Source organism: Adelges cooleyi, unplaced genomic scaffold (assembly GCF_023614345.1).
Source record: "Adelges cooleyi isolate 19-005CV unplaced genomic scaffold, UGA_ACOO_1.1 ACOO_flye_CR_arks_rails_tigmint_CR_PRNA_376, whole genome shotgun sequence".
Lineage (NCBI taxonomy): Eukaryota > Metazoa > Arthropoda > Insecta > Hemiptera > Adelgidae > Adelges > Adelges cooleyi.
This window is the reverse complement of record NW_026096053.1, coordinates 14,330,919-14,346,584: the sequence shown is the minus strand read 5'-3', so window position 1 is coordinate 14,346,584 and position 15,666 is coordinate 14,330,919. Positions and strand designations below refer to the sequence as shown.

The 15,666-nt window shown below is 27.3% G+C and overlaps 1 protein-coding gene across 1 annotated transcript; it reads right to left on the bottom strand.

Moving 5' to 3' along the window:
- Positions 1–4,385: 4,385 nt before the first annotated feature.
- LOC126840381 (dynamin-1-like protein) lies at positions 4,386–11,761 on the bottom strand. Its single transcript, XM_050576065.1, has 3 exons — positions 11,592–11,761; positions 5,950–7,372; positions 4,386–5,444 (listed from the first exon to the last, which is right to left on the bottom strand). The coding sequence occupies exons 2-3, from the start codon at positions 7,336–7,338 to the stop codon at positions 4,854–4,856; spliced, it is 1,980 nt and encodes a 659-aa protein (XP_050432022.1). The 5' UTR covers positions 7,339–7,372; positions 11,592–11,761; the 3' UTR covers positions 4,386–4,853.
- Between the last annotated feature and the right edge of the window lie 3,905 nt (positions 11,762–15,666).

Here is a 15,666-nt window from a genome sequence, read left to right as displayed (position 1 = left end):
GGAAAACATTCACCTTGTATAATATACAATATATTTTCTTACGGCTATATTATAGAAATAATGTGGACGTATTTTCAATTGTATTGACAATATTAGTGAAATAAAAAAAATATGGTATTAAAAAAAAAAAAAAAATCATTCAGTTCCGCATCACATTCTTTACGCGTTCATTTATTGAAAAACCCCAATGCGATTTTTTCATACTGCAAATTATTACGGATGAGGATAATGAACTCTTTTAAAAAATATGATTCAGTACTGTAATGGTTATTAACAAGAAAAATAATTTTTAGCCTAAACAAAGACACTACATATTATATTGTTTTATTTTTGTCACTTATCGTATTGATCTACAAATGATTTTTAATCAATTATTGCCGGAGCCCTCTTTAATTGTTATTTTTGAAATACATTTGGTACATTTTTTGTAAGTAAATTTTTGCCAGTAATCTTTTTTTCTATTACAATAATAATTATCATTAGATTATTTTTAAAATAATTTATATTCTTTATTAATTATTTTAAATACTTATTTAATCGACCGTTGTGTAACTTTGTGGCGAATAAAATAAAATGTATGATTCATTAGCAAAGTAACTTAGACTTTAATTTTTATAGAGCTACATTTTTTTTTTTTGTATTTAAATAGACGTATTATTATTTTTTAGTTCCCATAAAACTACCTAATTATGCTATCATTATAATTTTATAGTAAAATAGTTTATTTTTAAAGTCAAGCCGTTATATTAGAGTGTTTAAAATTTAATTTTCTCGAGTATACAATCATTTAAAAAATCCGTTTTATAGTTAAGCCGTCAATCTAACATGTTTCCAGTTTTAAAATCCCGTTAGACAGATTCATCAATTATTTTGGCTTTTCTCTCATTAAGGATTCTTTGAATAAAATATTATTATGCACTTCATAGGTGTTAAATTCAGTCCAAAATCACTGTTGGTTTCAGTCATTAGAAATAATGCAATACCAAATAATAAATGTATTTTAAACACTGAGTTTAGCCTAAAAAAACATTATTGTAAAACTTATGCCTTTCGGATAATATATTATTACATTTTTTTTTTTAATAAATAAATTGTGGAAAAAAATATTTTCATTGTTCGTTTTAGTATTTGTTATTTTCGAAAAAAAAGTCAAAATACATTTTTAAGGATTGAAAAAGTTTAATAAAATGTCAAATCTTCAACAATAAATTAAAGCAGTTTTGTTTAAAGGGAAAAAATACATAAATCTTTTTATATAAAAACGTGAGTGTTGTTTGTGAAGTTATTCAGGACTCCGTTACTATTTAGCGATTTATCTTTATCTTAAGTAAATAAAAACACATTGAATAAGGTAAGGCGGTTTTTGTTACTTGACTGTAGACTTACAAAGTAGATAATCGTGGTCGGTACAGGTTGTAGGTGTAATTCTATTAACTCGGTGTTTATTGGAACGAGACGTTAGGATTTTTAATATTATCTTACATTTTTTTTTATGTTAAAATCAGTGGACAGTCGACTGTACGATGTACCAACTATTACTTTTTCCTGGTACTCGAACGGACTTAACAATGTACATTTTTGTATTAATTTGCATGTAAAACGTTTTTTATTGAGAATATATTAATAGTACACAATATTTAAATATGTAATACTATAGCCAACATATTATAAAATGTAATATTACTCTTGTGTACTTCAATAGTGCAAACAATATAAATGTAATATAAACTGACTGTACTTCTATTAAAGTCGGAGAGCCGATTAGCTCTCAACTTGTCAATTTATTATTGTCAATCGACTTGATATTTTGGTTTTAACATTTTTTTTAAATTTGATTTTTAAAATTTCAACTTTATTTAACTATTTTTTCCGAGTGTGATTTAAGGGTTTTTAGGTATTTTCCTGTGGAAAACGCACAGGGAAGCATCTAGCACACCATTACTTAGAAATTGACCACATCCGAACGACTAACATGATTTTAACCGCAAACTGTCTTTTGAGTTTCTGTCACAATCGCCATTTTTTCTAACACTATTTGATACAGTTTGACTTATTATCCGCCTGTTGTTTAGGAAACAACTCGATCTATATAAAGTAATGGTCAAATTTTAAATGGTAACAGAAGAAATAATATGAGAAAGGAGAGTTTATAGGTCTCTTATTTTAGTTATTACTTTATCAAGATGATTGTGTAGATTGCATTTTTTAAAAATAAAAATACAATGTTCTTCTTGACCATAATATAAATGTTGAAATTTAAATTTGTACAGTTGCGTGTAAATCTCGTTAAAAAATACATTTTTTTTTTTTTAACAAGCGTTTAACTATGTTTAATCGTTTAACTCTTAAATGGGAGCTGTAGGTATAAAGTGTCAAGTGGTAATAATTAACCTTTCGTGCTTGTAATACTATACTGTATTTTACATGTAAGTCGTGTACATAGAATCGGATGTTAAATCCTTTCATAAATCGTTTTATAATATTTTTTCTACTAAAATTTTAACTACCTATCCTAATTCTTAAATTTCTTTCAGCGTCAGAACAAAGAACATTTGTCTTTTAATATACGTCAAGACTTTTGTCGTTAAAAAATATACTACAAAAATTGTTAGGAAAGGACTTAACATCCGAATCGAGTTGAAGGAATTTTTTTTAACAACATATATATAATTATGTATACATGTTGCTAGGTAATCAACATTGCTCAATGCTCATAAAAACAAGTGTGAAATATGAATTTTAATTTGCTCTTCTGTATAATATATTATGAAAACCACAAAAAAATGTTTTGGTTAAATAATTATAAGTAATATTATACACTATTAGTGTAATTAGTGTTATAATTACTGTTTTCTCACACGCGGACCTAAGTACGGATGTACCTAATAACAATTACAATATACCTACGTGCTTTAGTGTTACATTATATATATATATACAGTGGAGTGTGGGCAGTGCTTATTGTTGCCGGAAATCCGGAAATACATTTGTAATTTACACGTGCACAGACGGCAACGAGAGTCAGTCGAATCTATCTTTGTTATTATCTTTTTTTTTTTTGAAAGACAATTATGCACTCTCACGTGATTTCTTCGATTTCCTCGTTTGACCTACTCTATAGTATGCACTTAGCTCGTGAATACAATAAAAGCTATTTTGTAAGTCTATGTTAATATTTTTTAATATTCTATTATCGAACGTACATGTACCTGACAATAATTTGTGTATGTGCTCGACAATGAGTTTCTAATTCGTTCCAAGTTCTAAGTTTCTTTCAAAACACAAATAATTATAACAGTTAGTTATGTATCGGTAATGCAATATCATTGTGTTGTGATAACTGTATTGCTGCTAAACTATTTTGAAATATAATCTGAAGTCAACATTTTTTTACCTATTGAAAGAAAGTTTAAAACATGAACGTTAACACAATACTTCTTAGTTTTTACAAAAGTTGATATTGTTTAATAATATGTAGGCAAGTGCATAAAACAATTTAGATATTGGAAATACACTGGCACAAAAATAGCCGATACCATTGCCTTCACGTTTTATCATAAGTTATCATTCTAGTTTCAAATTAGTATTTATCTACGATTGCGGCTTTTATTCTAGATTCAAAAGTTTTAGAACGATAAAGCAATAATTAAAAAAAAAATGAGTTAAGGATAATTTATAAAAACGATGTTTTACATTACTGCCATTATAGAAAATTATCTATACTTTAATCAATCTGTTAAAAATTACTTTTGAACTTGGTATTTGGGATAAAAAAAAATTGTGTACATAAAACAATTTAGATATTTTTCAAATACATTTAAAACAAAAACATAGTAATTAATAACAATTACAAGTATATCTCATGTCATGACATAGATGTGATGAATATAACAAAATACTGTAACATTTTACAATAAACTTATTAAACATATTATCAAAAATTTTAATGAGAAAAAACAATCAACATTGATTAGATTTACTTTTTAGAAATAAGAGCTCTGGTCTACATTGGATTATTATAATAATTAATGCCGAAAAAAAATATTTGTAGACTCTTGGTATTTAAAACTTAAACTACATTTAGAAAACATTTTTAAATACCATCCAAACCTTTCATTGAAAAAGTATTCTAAATACTAGTAATATATTAAAACTTATTTACAGAAAAACTTAACAAAATTATCTAAACTACGTAAAAAAATGGATGGTAATTTAGTGAAAAATAATTATATTAAACATTACAAAGAACTCGAAATTAGAATACTTTCATGGAAGTAATTATTAAAAAAAATACCATTAGTTATTATATAAAAAAACAACAATCTTAAGTCTCAACTTCACAAACAAAATATAACATTTTTACTTTAAATGCACATTTTTGTAAAAATTCCAATATTAGTTACAATAGTTGAACATTAGTAGTACATTAGTTGAATATCCACCATTACTTTCAATGCACTTTTAACTGCGTTTAATTTTTTCATAGCCAATTCTCTATCTTCAATTACACTTTCTTCTCCTTTAAGTATTTCGGCAAACTTGTTTTCGATCAAATACTTTTCAAATACGTTATCGATCATATACTTATCGAAGTTCAGTAATATACCATCCAAACACTTCATTGAAAAGTATTCTAAATACTAGTAATATATCAAAACTCATTTACTGAAAAACTTTACAAAATATCTAAACAACATAAAAAAATGAGTGGTAATTTAGTGAAAAATAATTACATTATTTTTTAAAAAATACCATTATAAACTTAATTATATTAAAAAAAAAAACAATCTTAACTCTCAACTCCACAAACAAAATATAATATTTTTACTTTAAATGCACTATTTTGTACAATATTACATTAGTTGAATGTCCACCATTACTTTCAATGCACTTTTAACTGCATTTAATTTTTTCATAGCCAATTCTCTGTCTTCAATTACACCCTCTTCTTCTATAAGTATTTCGGCAAACTTGTTTTCGATCAAATACTTTTCAAATACGTGAACGATCATATACTTATCGAAGTTCAGTAATATATTATCAACCATCTTGTGTTGTATTCTCTTCGGCACAAAGTCTCTGACATTTCTTCTTATAAAATCGAAATAGCATTGTGTTAGATTTTGATGTAGTTTGACCTGTTTTGATGTTTCTAATGATTGGTCTAAGTCATTAATCCCTGACAACATTTGTAATAATATTTGTTTTTTTTGTTCTTCCTGCTCTTTTTCATTATCTGGATAATACGGTTTATTACAAGAATCTACTTTTACGACTTGTGTAACGTACATATCTTTTACTTTTTCATTTTTCTTTACCAACTGAAATATAAAATCGGGATTAGAAGTGTTTATACATTCTTGTTGTGTATCGATGTATGATTTAATGAATTCTTTTATAGCAATCAAAGTATCCTCTAGCATGTTGTCCAAGACTGAACGGACCTAAAACAAAAGAAAATGTTCTAAAGTTAAAAAACAAACCAATAATTATTGATAGGTACTAATGTTTTCTATATATTTATAAATATTTGATTCAGTTTTTTGGTAGTCTTCCTCCTATACATTAATGATAAAAAAAGATTTATAAAATACTTTTATTTTTTAACAATGAGTTTTATCTCCTAGGAATTAAACTATTATTTTTTAAGGTGAAATGTTATAGCTATTAGGTATGTAAGAGAGTTACTGATTTACATCATTTAACCATTATTTTTAAACTATTTTAAAGAAGTAATAAAAGTGATTCTTAAAATGCTTGAGTACTAATTTTACAAGTTTATTTGTACAAATTATTAGAATTCAAAGTTAAAGGAATATATTTTTTTTTATCAAACATTAACAATTTATAACCTTGCGAAAATTAATTATGGACAAATTACTGAGCTTAACAATGTTTGATGGTCTTAAAATAATTGTATATATTTTTATTTTAATGTAAAATACTTACGTCGTAGTTTAATATAGGAAATCTTGCTAGTTGATCTAATATACTTTTATCAATTGTGTCAAATATTTTCAACATTTCTCCACTGACAAGATCAACAATGTTTAATGACGGTTCAATTAGATATTGCAATTGACGGCTGATCATATTCTGCAACGCTTTTTCATTAACAAAAGAGCTTTTTTGGGTTCCAGCCGCGTTTAACAGAATATTGCTGATTTTTGATTCTGGCAAGTCAATTAATGGATCAATATCATCTACGACCTTCAAGTAATTTTTATTAATGATGCTGGAAATTTTGGCGCCACCTGTAATTTCGTTTTCCGAAATATCCTTTCGGTTACCGTTAATAGTATCACAATAAGATTTATTTATGTCTTTCAATATCCCAAGGATAAAAGACGCATTGCTGTCCGGTGTTTTTAATTTCATCAGTTCAGCTTCCAGCGTGGTCTTCATATTTTCTAGTTCTTTTTTCAAAACCGGATATGTTTCTTTAATGTGCATGATTAATATCTGTTGCAAAGTGTTCGCTAAAGCCGAGTTACCGTGTTTTTTGTAAATATCTGGATAATTTTCTTTTAAAAATTGTTTTTCAGACTTAATCGTTTCTTTTAACGGCTTGTTGTCGTTTATATCTTTTTGGCTTCTATTTACGACGCCTATGATACCTAGTTTGACGGGAATCTTGCGACCACACAGTAGTTCAGCTGCGTCCTGTAATGTGCCTTTGTCTATGAGGTCCAATTTTGTAACAACAGCTATTGTTCTTTGGCCATTTGGATCCATTTTTCTAGCTATTTTTAAGCTTTCGCTAGTAGACGGGTCAGTGTTAGCTGTGACAACTGCTAGAATTATGGAATTGGGTTTTTCCACATAGTGAGTAATGAGGGCTTGTATCTGCTCATCGATATCTTCAGGCTGATCGCCCACGGGAACTTTGGTAATACCCGGTAAGTCTACAAACGTGAGATCGAATAAATCCGTATAGACTTTTAATATTATTTGGTCATGTGTGATTCCTTTGTTGGAACCTGCCAGTTGATCTGTCCTTATTTCAATTTCTTTCCGTACTAAGTCAAAATCGTAAAATATTTCTTTCGGCTTATGATGGAATACTGCCCACTGATTTAGATTTTCAATTTTTGTTCTATTTCTTATGTCCGTACGCTGTTTGTCTGTATACTTGATCATTTGAAGCACCAATGGCGCTCGAGTGACTATGCCAGTTCCTCGTGGTAAGAACGATTGTCCAACAAGACTCTCCAAAACTGAACTTTTACCGGAACTTTGTGTTCCGACAACAACGATTTGTGGTAAATTAATGTCATGTTGACCAATTACCGAAAAGACTTCCTGAAGCTTATTGATGACTTGAATCAACGAATTCATTTTTCAGCTTACGATGTAGATTATAATACGAGACCTGTAAAAATTACAATACAAAGTTATTTTACTTACATAATTATGATAATAAATATGATTTATATATTATTTAAATAAGTAAAGTTTTTTTTTGTTTTATATTTTAACATCTTCTCTATGGGGGTTAAAAGGCCGATTTTTTATTTTTGTTTTAAAAAAATATTTATAACCATTTTAACCATAGTGTTTTTTAATACATCTAGCTACTTTTTTAACCTCTAAATCAAAAATCGGCCTTTTAGCCCCCACAGAAAAAATAGTAAGCTTTGCAAAAAACAAAAAAACTTGATATCTGTCCAATAAATACGCCAGAAAATGACTGCTACGAAAGTCATTTGTTATCAAACTTCCGTCATCAAATCAATCAAATCGTTTTAAAAGTATTATAATTAGAAAAATGTAATATGTGTTCGCCTTGAAATAGGTAGACATATGATAAATGGAAAAATGGCATGACCTAATAAAATTGGAACAATTTCTGTCAAATATTGCCTATCCTTTGCCCCTTAATAAACAACGCTTTCCGTTCCCCTTATACGGTCTGTTTTAAGGAGTTTTGTAAAGGCAATATTAAAGAAAAACATTTTCATGTCTCGTTGAAGTACCGAATAAATGTTGAGTAGTGGTGGAATTATAGATAATGATATAGTATATTAAGAAGCAGTAACAAGCTAGTACATTAAAACATCAAGTTTCTGGCTAATATTGTAGTGTTTAATATCTGGCTTAAACAATTCATAGAGAATTTGGGCCCTTAAACTATTATGAATTTATCATTTAGCTCTAATTTGAACGTTGAACGTACAACATATCGCTTATTCCTATCACTTACCCTTATCTCATACCCCCTATCTCCTACCCCTATCTCCCACCCCATATCTCCCACCTCATATCTCCTACCCCCTGTAACGCTTTTGTAAAGAACGCTTTTTTGGTAACACTTTTTTCGGTTATGTGCCAGAGCTAAGACATGAAAATGTCAAAAAAGAGGCTTTAATGCATATCAATCATAATTATTTAGGTTAACTTAATTTTATGCCGGAATGTCTACCAAAAAATAATAATTAAAAATAAATAGAAATTGCATGTCTTATATTTAGCAACAACAACACCCTTAAAATACATTTACATTATTTTATGGCGTAACATTTTTTCTGCTTCTGATATTATTATTATAAAAATCATAGTCGGCACAAATGCATAATATTAAAAAAGTAACACATATCAGAAGTTAGTAGGTACGTGGGCGTGTCGGACGTTGATAGAATATGTTATCCTACACGTTGCGATGTACCAATTTTTTTTTTGCAACCTTCCTGTGTACGATTAGATAAAACATACTTTTTAAAACTCTCTTTTTTTTTAATTAAAAAAAAAATGTTGCCTTTCAATTTTTTTTCGACAGAACTTAAAAAACGTATTCTCACTAGCATTTATTGAATATTATTATAAAAAGTTTCTTTAAACTATAAGAACATTTTGTTAATTTAAAAAGAAATGATAATATTTTTAATTTCTAATGATACTTGAATTAATGTAGGTTGGGCTATCTCAATCGGTCATCAAACAAGTTTATAAAATTTGATCAAAACATTTTAAATTGGTTGAGATTCTAGAAAACGGTTTTATCTTTGATTTTTTTTGTAAATAAACAGTAAAGCATAATGTTATGATTGGTAAATATTAAATAAGCAAGTAAAAAGTTTATAGAGTAAATATGTAAACCGGCTGTTATATTATTTATCTTGATTTAACTACATTTGTTTTATAGTTTGAAAGTCTATAGTATGCTACTATAGACTTTCAAAAAAAAAAAAACAAAATAATAAATCAAACTATTTGTTTTTTACTTTTATTTGGTATACCAATTTGTCAAAAAGAGGCATTCGTTTAGCAGATGGCCTACAAGAAAAATGGTGCCCAACATTTTTTTAACAGTGTCCTACTACACTTACTAAGCGTTAAAAATTAATATATAAAAAATATTATTTATTTTAGGTCATTAAAACATTTGTGTAATTTTTCTTAATATTATAATTTCACATTTAATAACTTATTACAATTTACTACAATAAACTTGTCTAATGTCTACTAAAAATAATAAAAATTTGTTATTTTTTTTTTTTGTCCTATAGTCTATACCATGCTCATAGGCGGAATTTGGGGAGGGGGGCTTGAGGTGTATTAGCACCCTCTAAAATTGTTCGTGTTTATGTATTAAAAACTCTGCTTTTAAAAATGTGTAATAAAAAAAAACTTTTTTGTAGAGTTGATAACAGTATTTATTATTTTTTATTTCCTGTTTTATCTTCTACGGAACCCGATTATACCACAAAAAAACCAGAAGTGAAACTTTAAAAAAAAAATACACAGGTAAGCCGACGAAAAGGTCGACTGTCATATTTTATATTTCTTTTTGCAACAGGGAGCCAAACTAACTGAATATAGACAATTGAATTCTCCTATGTTTCACATGATTAGGCCACACTGACTTCAAGGAGAATAAAAACTTGGCTAAGGGTATCGATGGGGCAGGAAAGATTAACAGACTTGGCCATACTTTACATTGGAAATTATTTAACAACATCAATAAATAGAAACGCAGTTATTAATCATTTTGCTAAATCTGAAAGGCGTATACCACTTCAATAAAATAAGAAACACCTGGAAAACATTTCTTTTTATCTTACAGTTCTTTATTTGTATTACTCATACCTACTTTAAAATTAAAAAATTAAATTAAAACTTGAGTGTTAAATATTAAATTAATATAAAACATCCTTGCTAAAAAAAACATTAACTTCAAATAAAAATAAAAATTGAAATACCTAAAAAATGCAGAGCTTTCAGCTTAAGCACCCCCAGTTATTTGATTGAAATTGCGCCTATGACCATACTTCAATCAAATGACAATACAACGTATCTGGAGTTACACCATATATTATTCGAACAATTTTTATTTTAAATACTGGCCTTATGCATTCAATTACTGCATAGCACATCTATACCGGTTTACTTATCGGTTACAGGCCGATAAGAAAGCAGTAAATATATACAATAAAACGACTCTCATTGATAATTATATTAATTATTTATTTGTATACCTAATATTAAAAAAACCCCAGGTAGGTTACATATTGAACCAGAGAGAGTGTCGGTAGGTCACTTGAAGGGTACAGGGGAAGAAGGGTAGTAGTCCATGTATGAACATTTTAGAGTATAGCGAAAACGAAGTTTGTGAATTCCTCTACCTCTTGCATTAGAACAAAAAAAATCACATTAAGTGCTATTCTACTGAAAAATGTATTTATTTAGACAATCTATTGACATAAAATAAAAAAAATTAATGGCATGTCTTGATAAAAAAAGTATTTGGATAAAAAAATTTCATAAATGGACCACCCTTCTTCCCCTGTGCCCTTCACTTGCTAAACGAGTGGATGTTAAGAGCATATGCTTATCATATGAGTTAACTCAAATATTTTTGGTATTTAATTTTGATGTTTGTAATTAGTTATACTCTATCACATTATACATATGACATTAGTAATACTAAATATAGTTATAAAGCTTATAGATAACTATAAAAGACAATAAAAAAATGTACAACATTTTAATAAAATTAATTTGTTTAACCATTGTATAATTCAATGAAGTAAACAATACGTTTTTAATGTTAATTGAATTGCAATTTGTAACAGAAATCTCAAATCACACTCGCTAATGATCGAATTTTCTGAACGCACTCTCTCACAACACTCCAGCATGTGATTGCCCAGTATTGTCTAAATAAAACCAATTAAAAATAGACCATCTCCAAGACACTAAATGTCAAGATATGTGTACAGAGTTACAAAAGATTAACTCGGCATATAATTATTTAAATAAATGATACCAAATAAATAAAGGTGCGTTTAAATTATTAAATTTATTAAGACGATTTTTTAGAATTAGTGAAAACTGAAATTTAGAATTAATGTAGTTTATTTACACATCATCATTAATAGGATTAATAGTATTTACAAAGGAAAAAATATTTTATCCAAAATCTACAAAATTATTTTATAAAATACGTATATTTATAAGTACCGATGCAATTTTTCATTCACTAGGCAAATACTTAAACGACAAAATAATAATGGTAAATCGCAATCACCACCAAAAATTATAAAAATAAATGGTTTTAGTGTTACAAAAAGTAGGTATTTAAATACACTTACGTCTATCTGATCCTATACGCTATATAGTTTCAAAAACTTCAAATCAGCTTGTATGGAAATAAAATTTGCTACGCCAATATTCTAACTTGTGAACAGAACGCACACATACAACGAATAACCACTTGTCTTGGATGACAACATTTATTAAAATTCAAACGGCTTCCATTCAATCATGTTGTGCATTAAGGTTAGTGTAATAAATGGCGGGGATTGGCAACTATATTTTATAGCCTATAGGACGTGCGCCACTGGTATACAACATTGCGCCTTCATTCATATTGTCATCATTGTCATTTGTCTTTATGTAATAATTATACTGTCTTAATAATAATATATTTATTAAATGTCATATTATGCAATAGAATAATTGATCGAAAAACATTTTTTATTATTACTCTACTAAATGACCGATTTTTGTCTACTTTACATTTTAAACCTAATGATTTTTAAATTGAAACAATTGAGTATTGCCATTTTTTTTTTTTACATTTAAATATTTCAAATTTCTTTAACTTTCTATCAAACAATATTTATTGTATTTATTACACAACATATACATAGTATACTTAATAATTGAATGTAAGTCTGAATATCCGATAATTGGTTACTTCATAAACCAAATATTTTCTATTGTGATTTTGTGGAATGTGTTTTTATTTATATCATACACATTTACCGGTGTAAAGAATATTTGCTAAAAAATGACAGGTGTAATAATCTTAATAAATAAACTTGGTGCAGTACACAGGCCCTTTTTTTACCCGAAACACAGATATATATTTCAGAAACTTTTCACTAAAAGAAAAAATAAGTGATATTACATTTTTACAAAGTAGTTTCGCAGTCAAGTTTGTGTATAATTTGTTTGCTCACATCGTTGTTTTTCAAAAACTTTGAAACTTAAACCTAATTAACACTCAACACGCCAACTAGGTACGGCAATAGAAAATTATAAACAAAATGATACACATGAAATATTTCAAACATTAACTGTTTATACGCACATTTTAATCTTATTAAAAGCAACACAATTATTTTTCATTAACTCGATAAACCAAATATTCTTCAGAATAAATGATAACAACATTTTAGTTGCATTATAACCCAAATGATTTTAATAACAAATTCGTATCTATATACTAATTACCAATCATACAATAGATATGTATATTACTAATTAGGTCTGTTCATTGTATAATTAATTATTTGTGTTGTAAGTTAGAAAATCTCCGAATCGTAAGCCATGTATACATTTTCTCATATAAGCAATACAAATAGTAGTAGTACTTAAATTTTTTAATTAAAAAAATATATTTTTGAGATAACATAGGTATTTTATAATTGGAAGACATCAATAAAGAATACAATTATTTCTTTATTAAAAACAGATTAAATTTTTTATCATAATATTCGATTAGATAATATATGATTAAGTAATAAATAAAAAGTTAATAATATACTTCTATGAAAAATTATAAATCTGAAATGTAGATTTTAGTTGGTATATAGTATTGCTATTATACTGCTATAATATTACTTCAGTCCAATACTTTTTATGCTTTACTTCCTTTATAAGGACAATGTTATGAACTCCGATAAAAAAAACGTTATTAACAATATCTTATTCAAACATTTTTTTTTTCTCGTTGAATATTTTTCGACAACACATACTTCCAATTTATATACATCACCAATGACCATTATTATTAGTTAAATTAAATATTGTACTTTATGTGAGGTGAAAAGAGAAAAGGGACCTCTTGTCGCAAAAAGAAAATTTTGAGTCATTCCAAATCCTGATAATTTTGAGACAAGAATCGTTCTCCTATCTTGAAAATTGGCCGAGTTATATTTGTTTTAATTAATTTTCGGGAAATGGGTTTTTTGAGAAAAAACTCTTTATACTTTTTGATATGCTGCCAACGTTTTATTTTACATTTATATTTAATAATAATTTAATGTTTTACATTAATTGGTAGCCAATGTGTGTTCGTTATTTGTAGCACCTACATAAGTCCAGTCGAATTATTAACACATTCTAAGTGTAGATTTAATTTTAGTGGTCAAAACGGGCATTTGTAATAATATTATGATGCTGAGAGAAAATAACCTAAAGCAGTTTAAAGCAAAGCAATAGATAAACAATCACTTTTGTAAAAAAATGTATTAGTCCACTACGTTGTACTTCAATAGATGCTAAAATAATATAATGGCGTTCACTTATTATGCCTGGAAACTTGAATACACCAACTACACTAATGAAAAATTACAAACGGTTTGTCTCTCATAAAATATTTAAAACGCAAAATGGCTAGCACAACTACAAATCTCAGCACATTTTTACTTTGCTGATAAAGCATTAACGATATGTGTCCACAATAATTATATTATGTATGGTTAATAATACAAAAAAAAAAAAAAACTATTATTTATAATTAAAAAAAAAAATGGAAAAAATGGTACACAGGCATTTCATGTTTTTCCACTCACTTAAGCATTTGTTCGAATGCATTGTTTTTCTAAATAACATACGAGGCACGTCCACAAAGTAAAGATACAAGCCCCCCCCCCCACGGCCGTAAGAAATATTTTTTCGCTATGTCGGCTACATTGTCGTGCAGCTTAACTTCTCCCCTTCGAAATAAGACCAAAATGATTTAAGTACGTTGAAAACTTTGGTCACAGGGATTTTTCTCGTGAAATATTTCCTACGGCCGTGGGGGGGCTTGTATCTTTACTTTCTGGACGTGCCTCGTAATATTCAAATGAAAAACTATTCGAATATATATTTTTTAAATTAAATAATCTTTATAACGAATTATATGAAATATATATATATATTTACCCCAAATTACACACTTAAGTTATTTGAAAAATTAAAAGAATATTTATTCAAATAAAACAAATAGGTATTTAAATAATAATAACGATCAATGACAATTTTTGTTTGTTGTATGTACAACACTATTAATTTATTAAGAGATTTTTTTTTTATATTTATTTCTTCGATTACCCGTTAAAATTTTTCAAGCGTTTCAACTTTTAGTCACAACAAGTACTTTTGGTGTATGTACATAAATTATTAATAATTTATAGATTGGTTATAATACGACAAAACAAAAAAAAATCCTAACCACATCGGTTTTAAATTTGCAGATCACTTCATCATTAGTCAAATATTTTATAGCCTGATTAACGAATTCTTAAGTAAGTATTTTTAAAGCCCATACTCATATATTTAGAGTAACGTTACACAAAAAAAAAGTGCTATACATTTTTTAAAAAATGTTTAATATAAAAACGACGATAAAAAACCAAATACATATACCAGAAATGTTTAAGGCCCTGAAAAAAATAGATAGGCAACTTAACCTACACAAAAATCCCCAAAGTAACTTTGTAACAAGATTTTTCAGATATTCGATTTTTTTTGGGGATTTTTTTCAAGGCAGAAATCCAATTGCAACCTACTTAGAAATATCTCCAAAATATTCACTGTGGACAGATTAGAATTCAATGGCTTTTTGTTTTTATATTATATGCCAATCTATAAAAAAAAATACGACAGTGGGGCCTCTTTACAGTTTGGCGAGAATACGAAAAAGTCACTAATATATTTAGTTTTTACTAGCTGTAAAAAGAAACCGAACTTTGAAAGTGCGTAATAGAAAAATTTTACCTTTAACACAAAAAAACTTGGTAAATATTTCATCAGATGTTACTTTTTTTATTTTATTTTTGTGGCTTTCTGATGTCTCATGGTTGTTTTTTAAAAATTGTTTCAAAAGTGTAAGCCGTGGTACTTATGCAAACGAATAAATTATTAGTAAGAATATTTTTCGTTTTATTATAGTGTATATAGTGTAGCTATGTGTTATTGTGTATAATAAAAAGGTATTTTGCACACCTGATTATTGAAAAATCAAGGAATGATCATCAATAATAATAATTATTGTTGTTGTATAGTTTTCTTGGTTTTTTCATAACGCCTTGAAAGAGTATAATATTTTGTATACTTATGTTTACACTTTACATACTATAATACCAATGTATGCTCGTCTAAATTTACTATGAA

Bases quoted from the DNA above. Each gene is read 5' to 3' on its own strand.
- LOC126840381 (XM_050576065.1), bottom strand. From the start codon at position 7,338: ATGAATTCGTTGATTCAAGTCATCAATAAGCTTCAGGAAGTCTTTTCG. The intron at 5,445-5,949 runs GTAAGTATTTTA...CTTTTGTTTTAG, and splicing joins TTCCTATATTAAACTACGAC to GTCCGTTCAGTCTTGGACAA.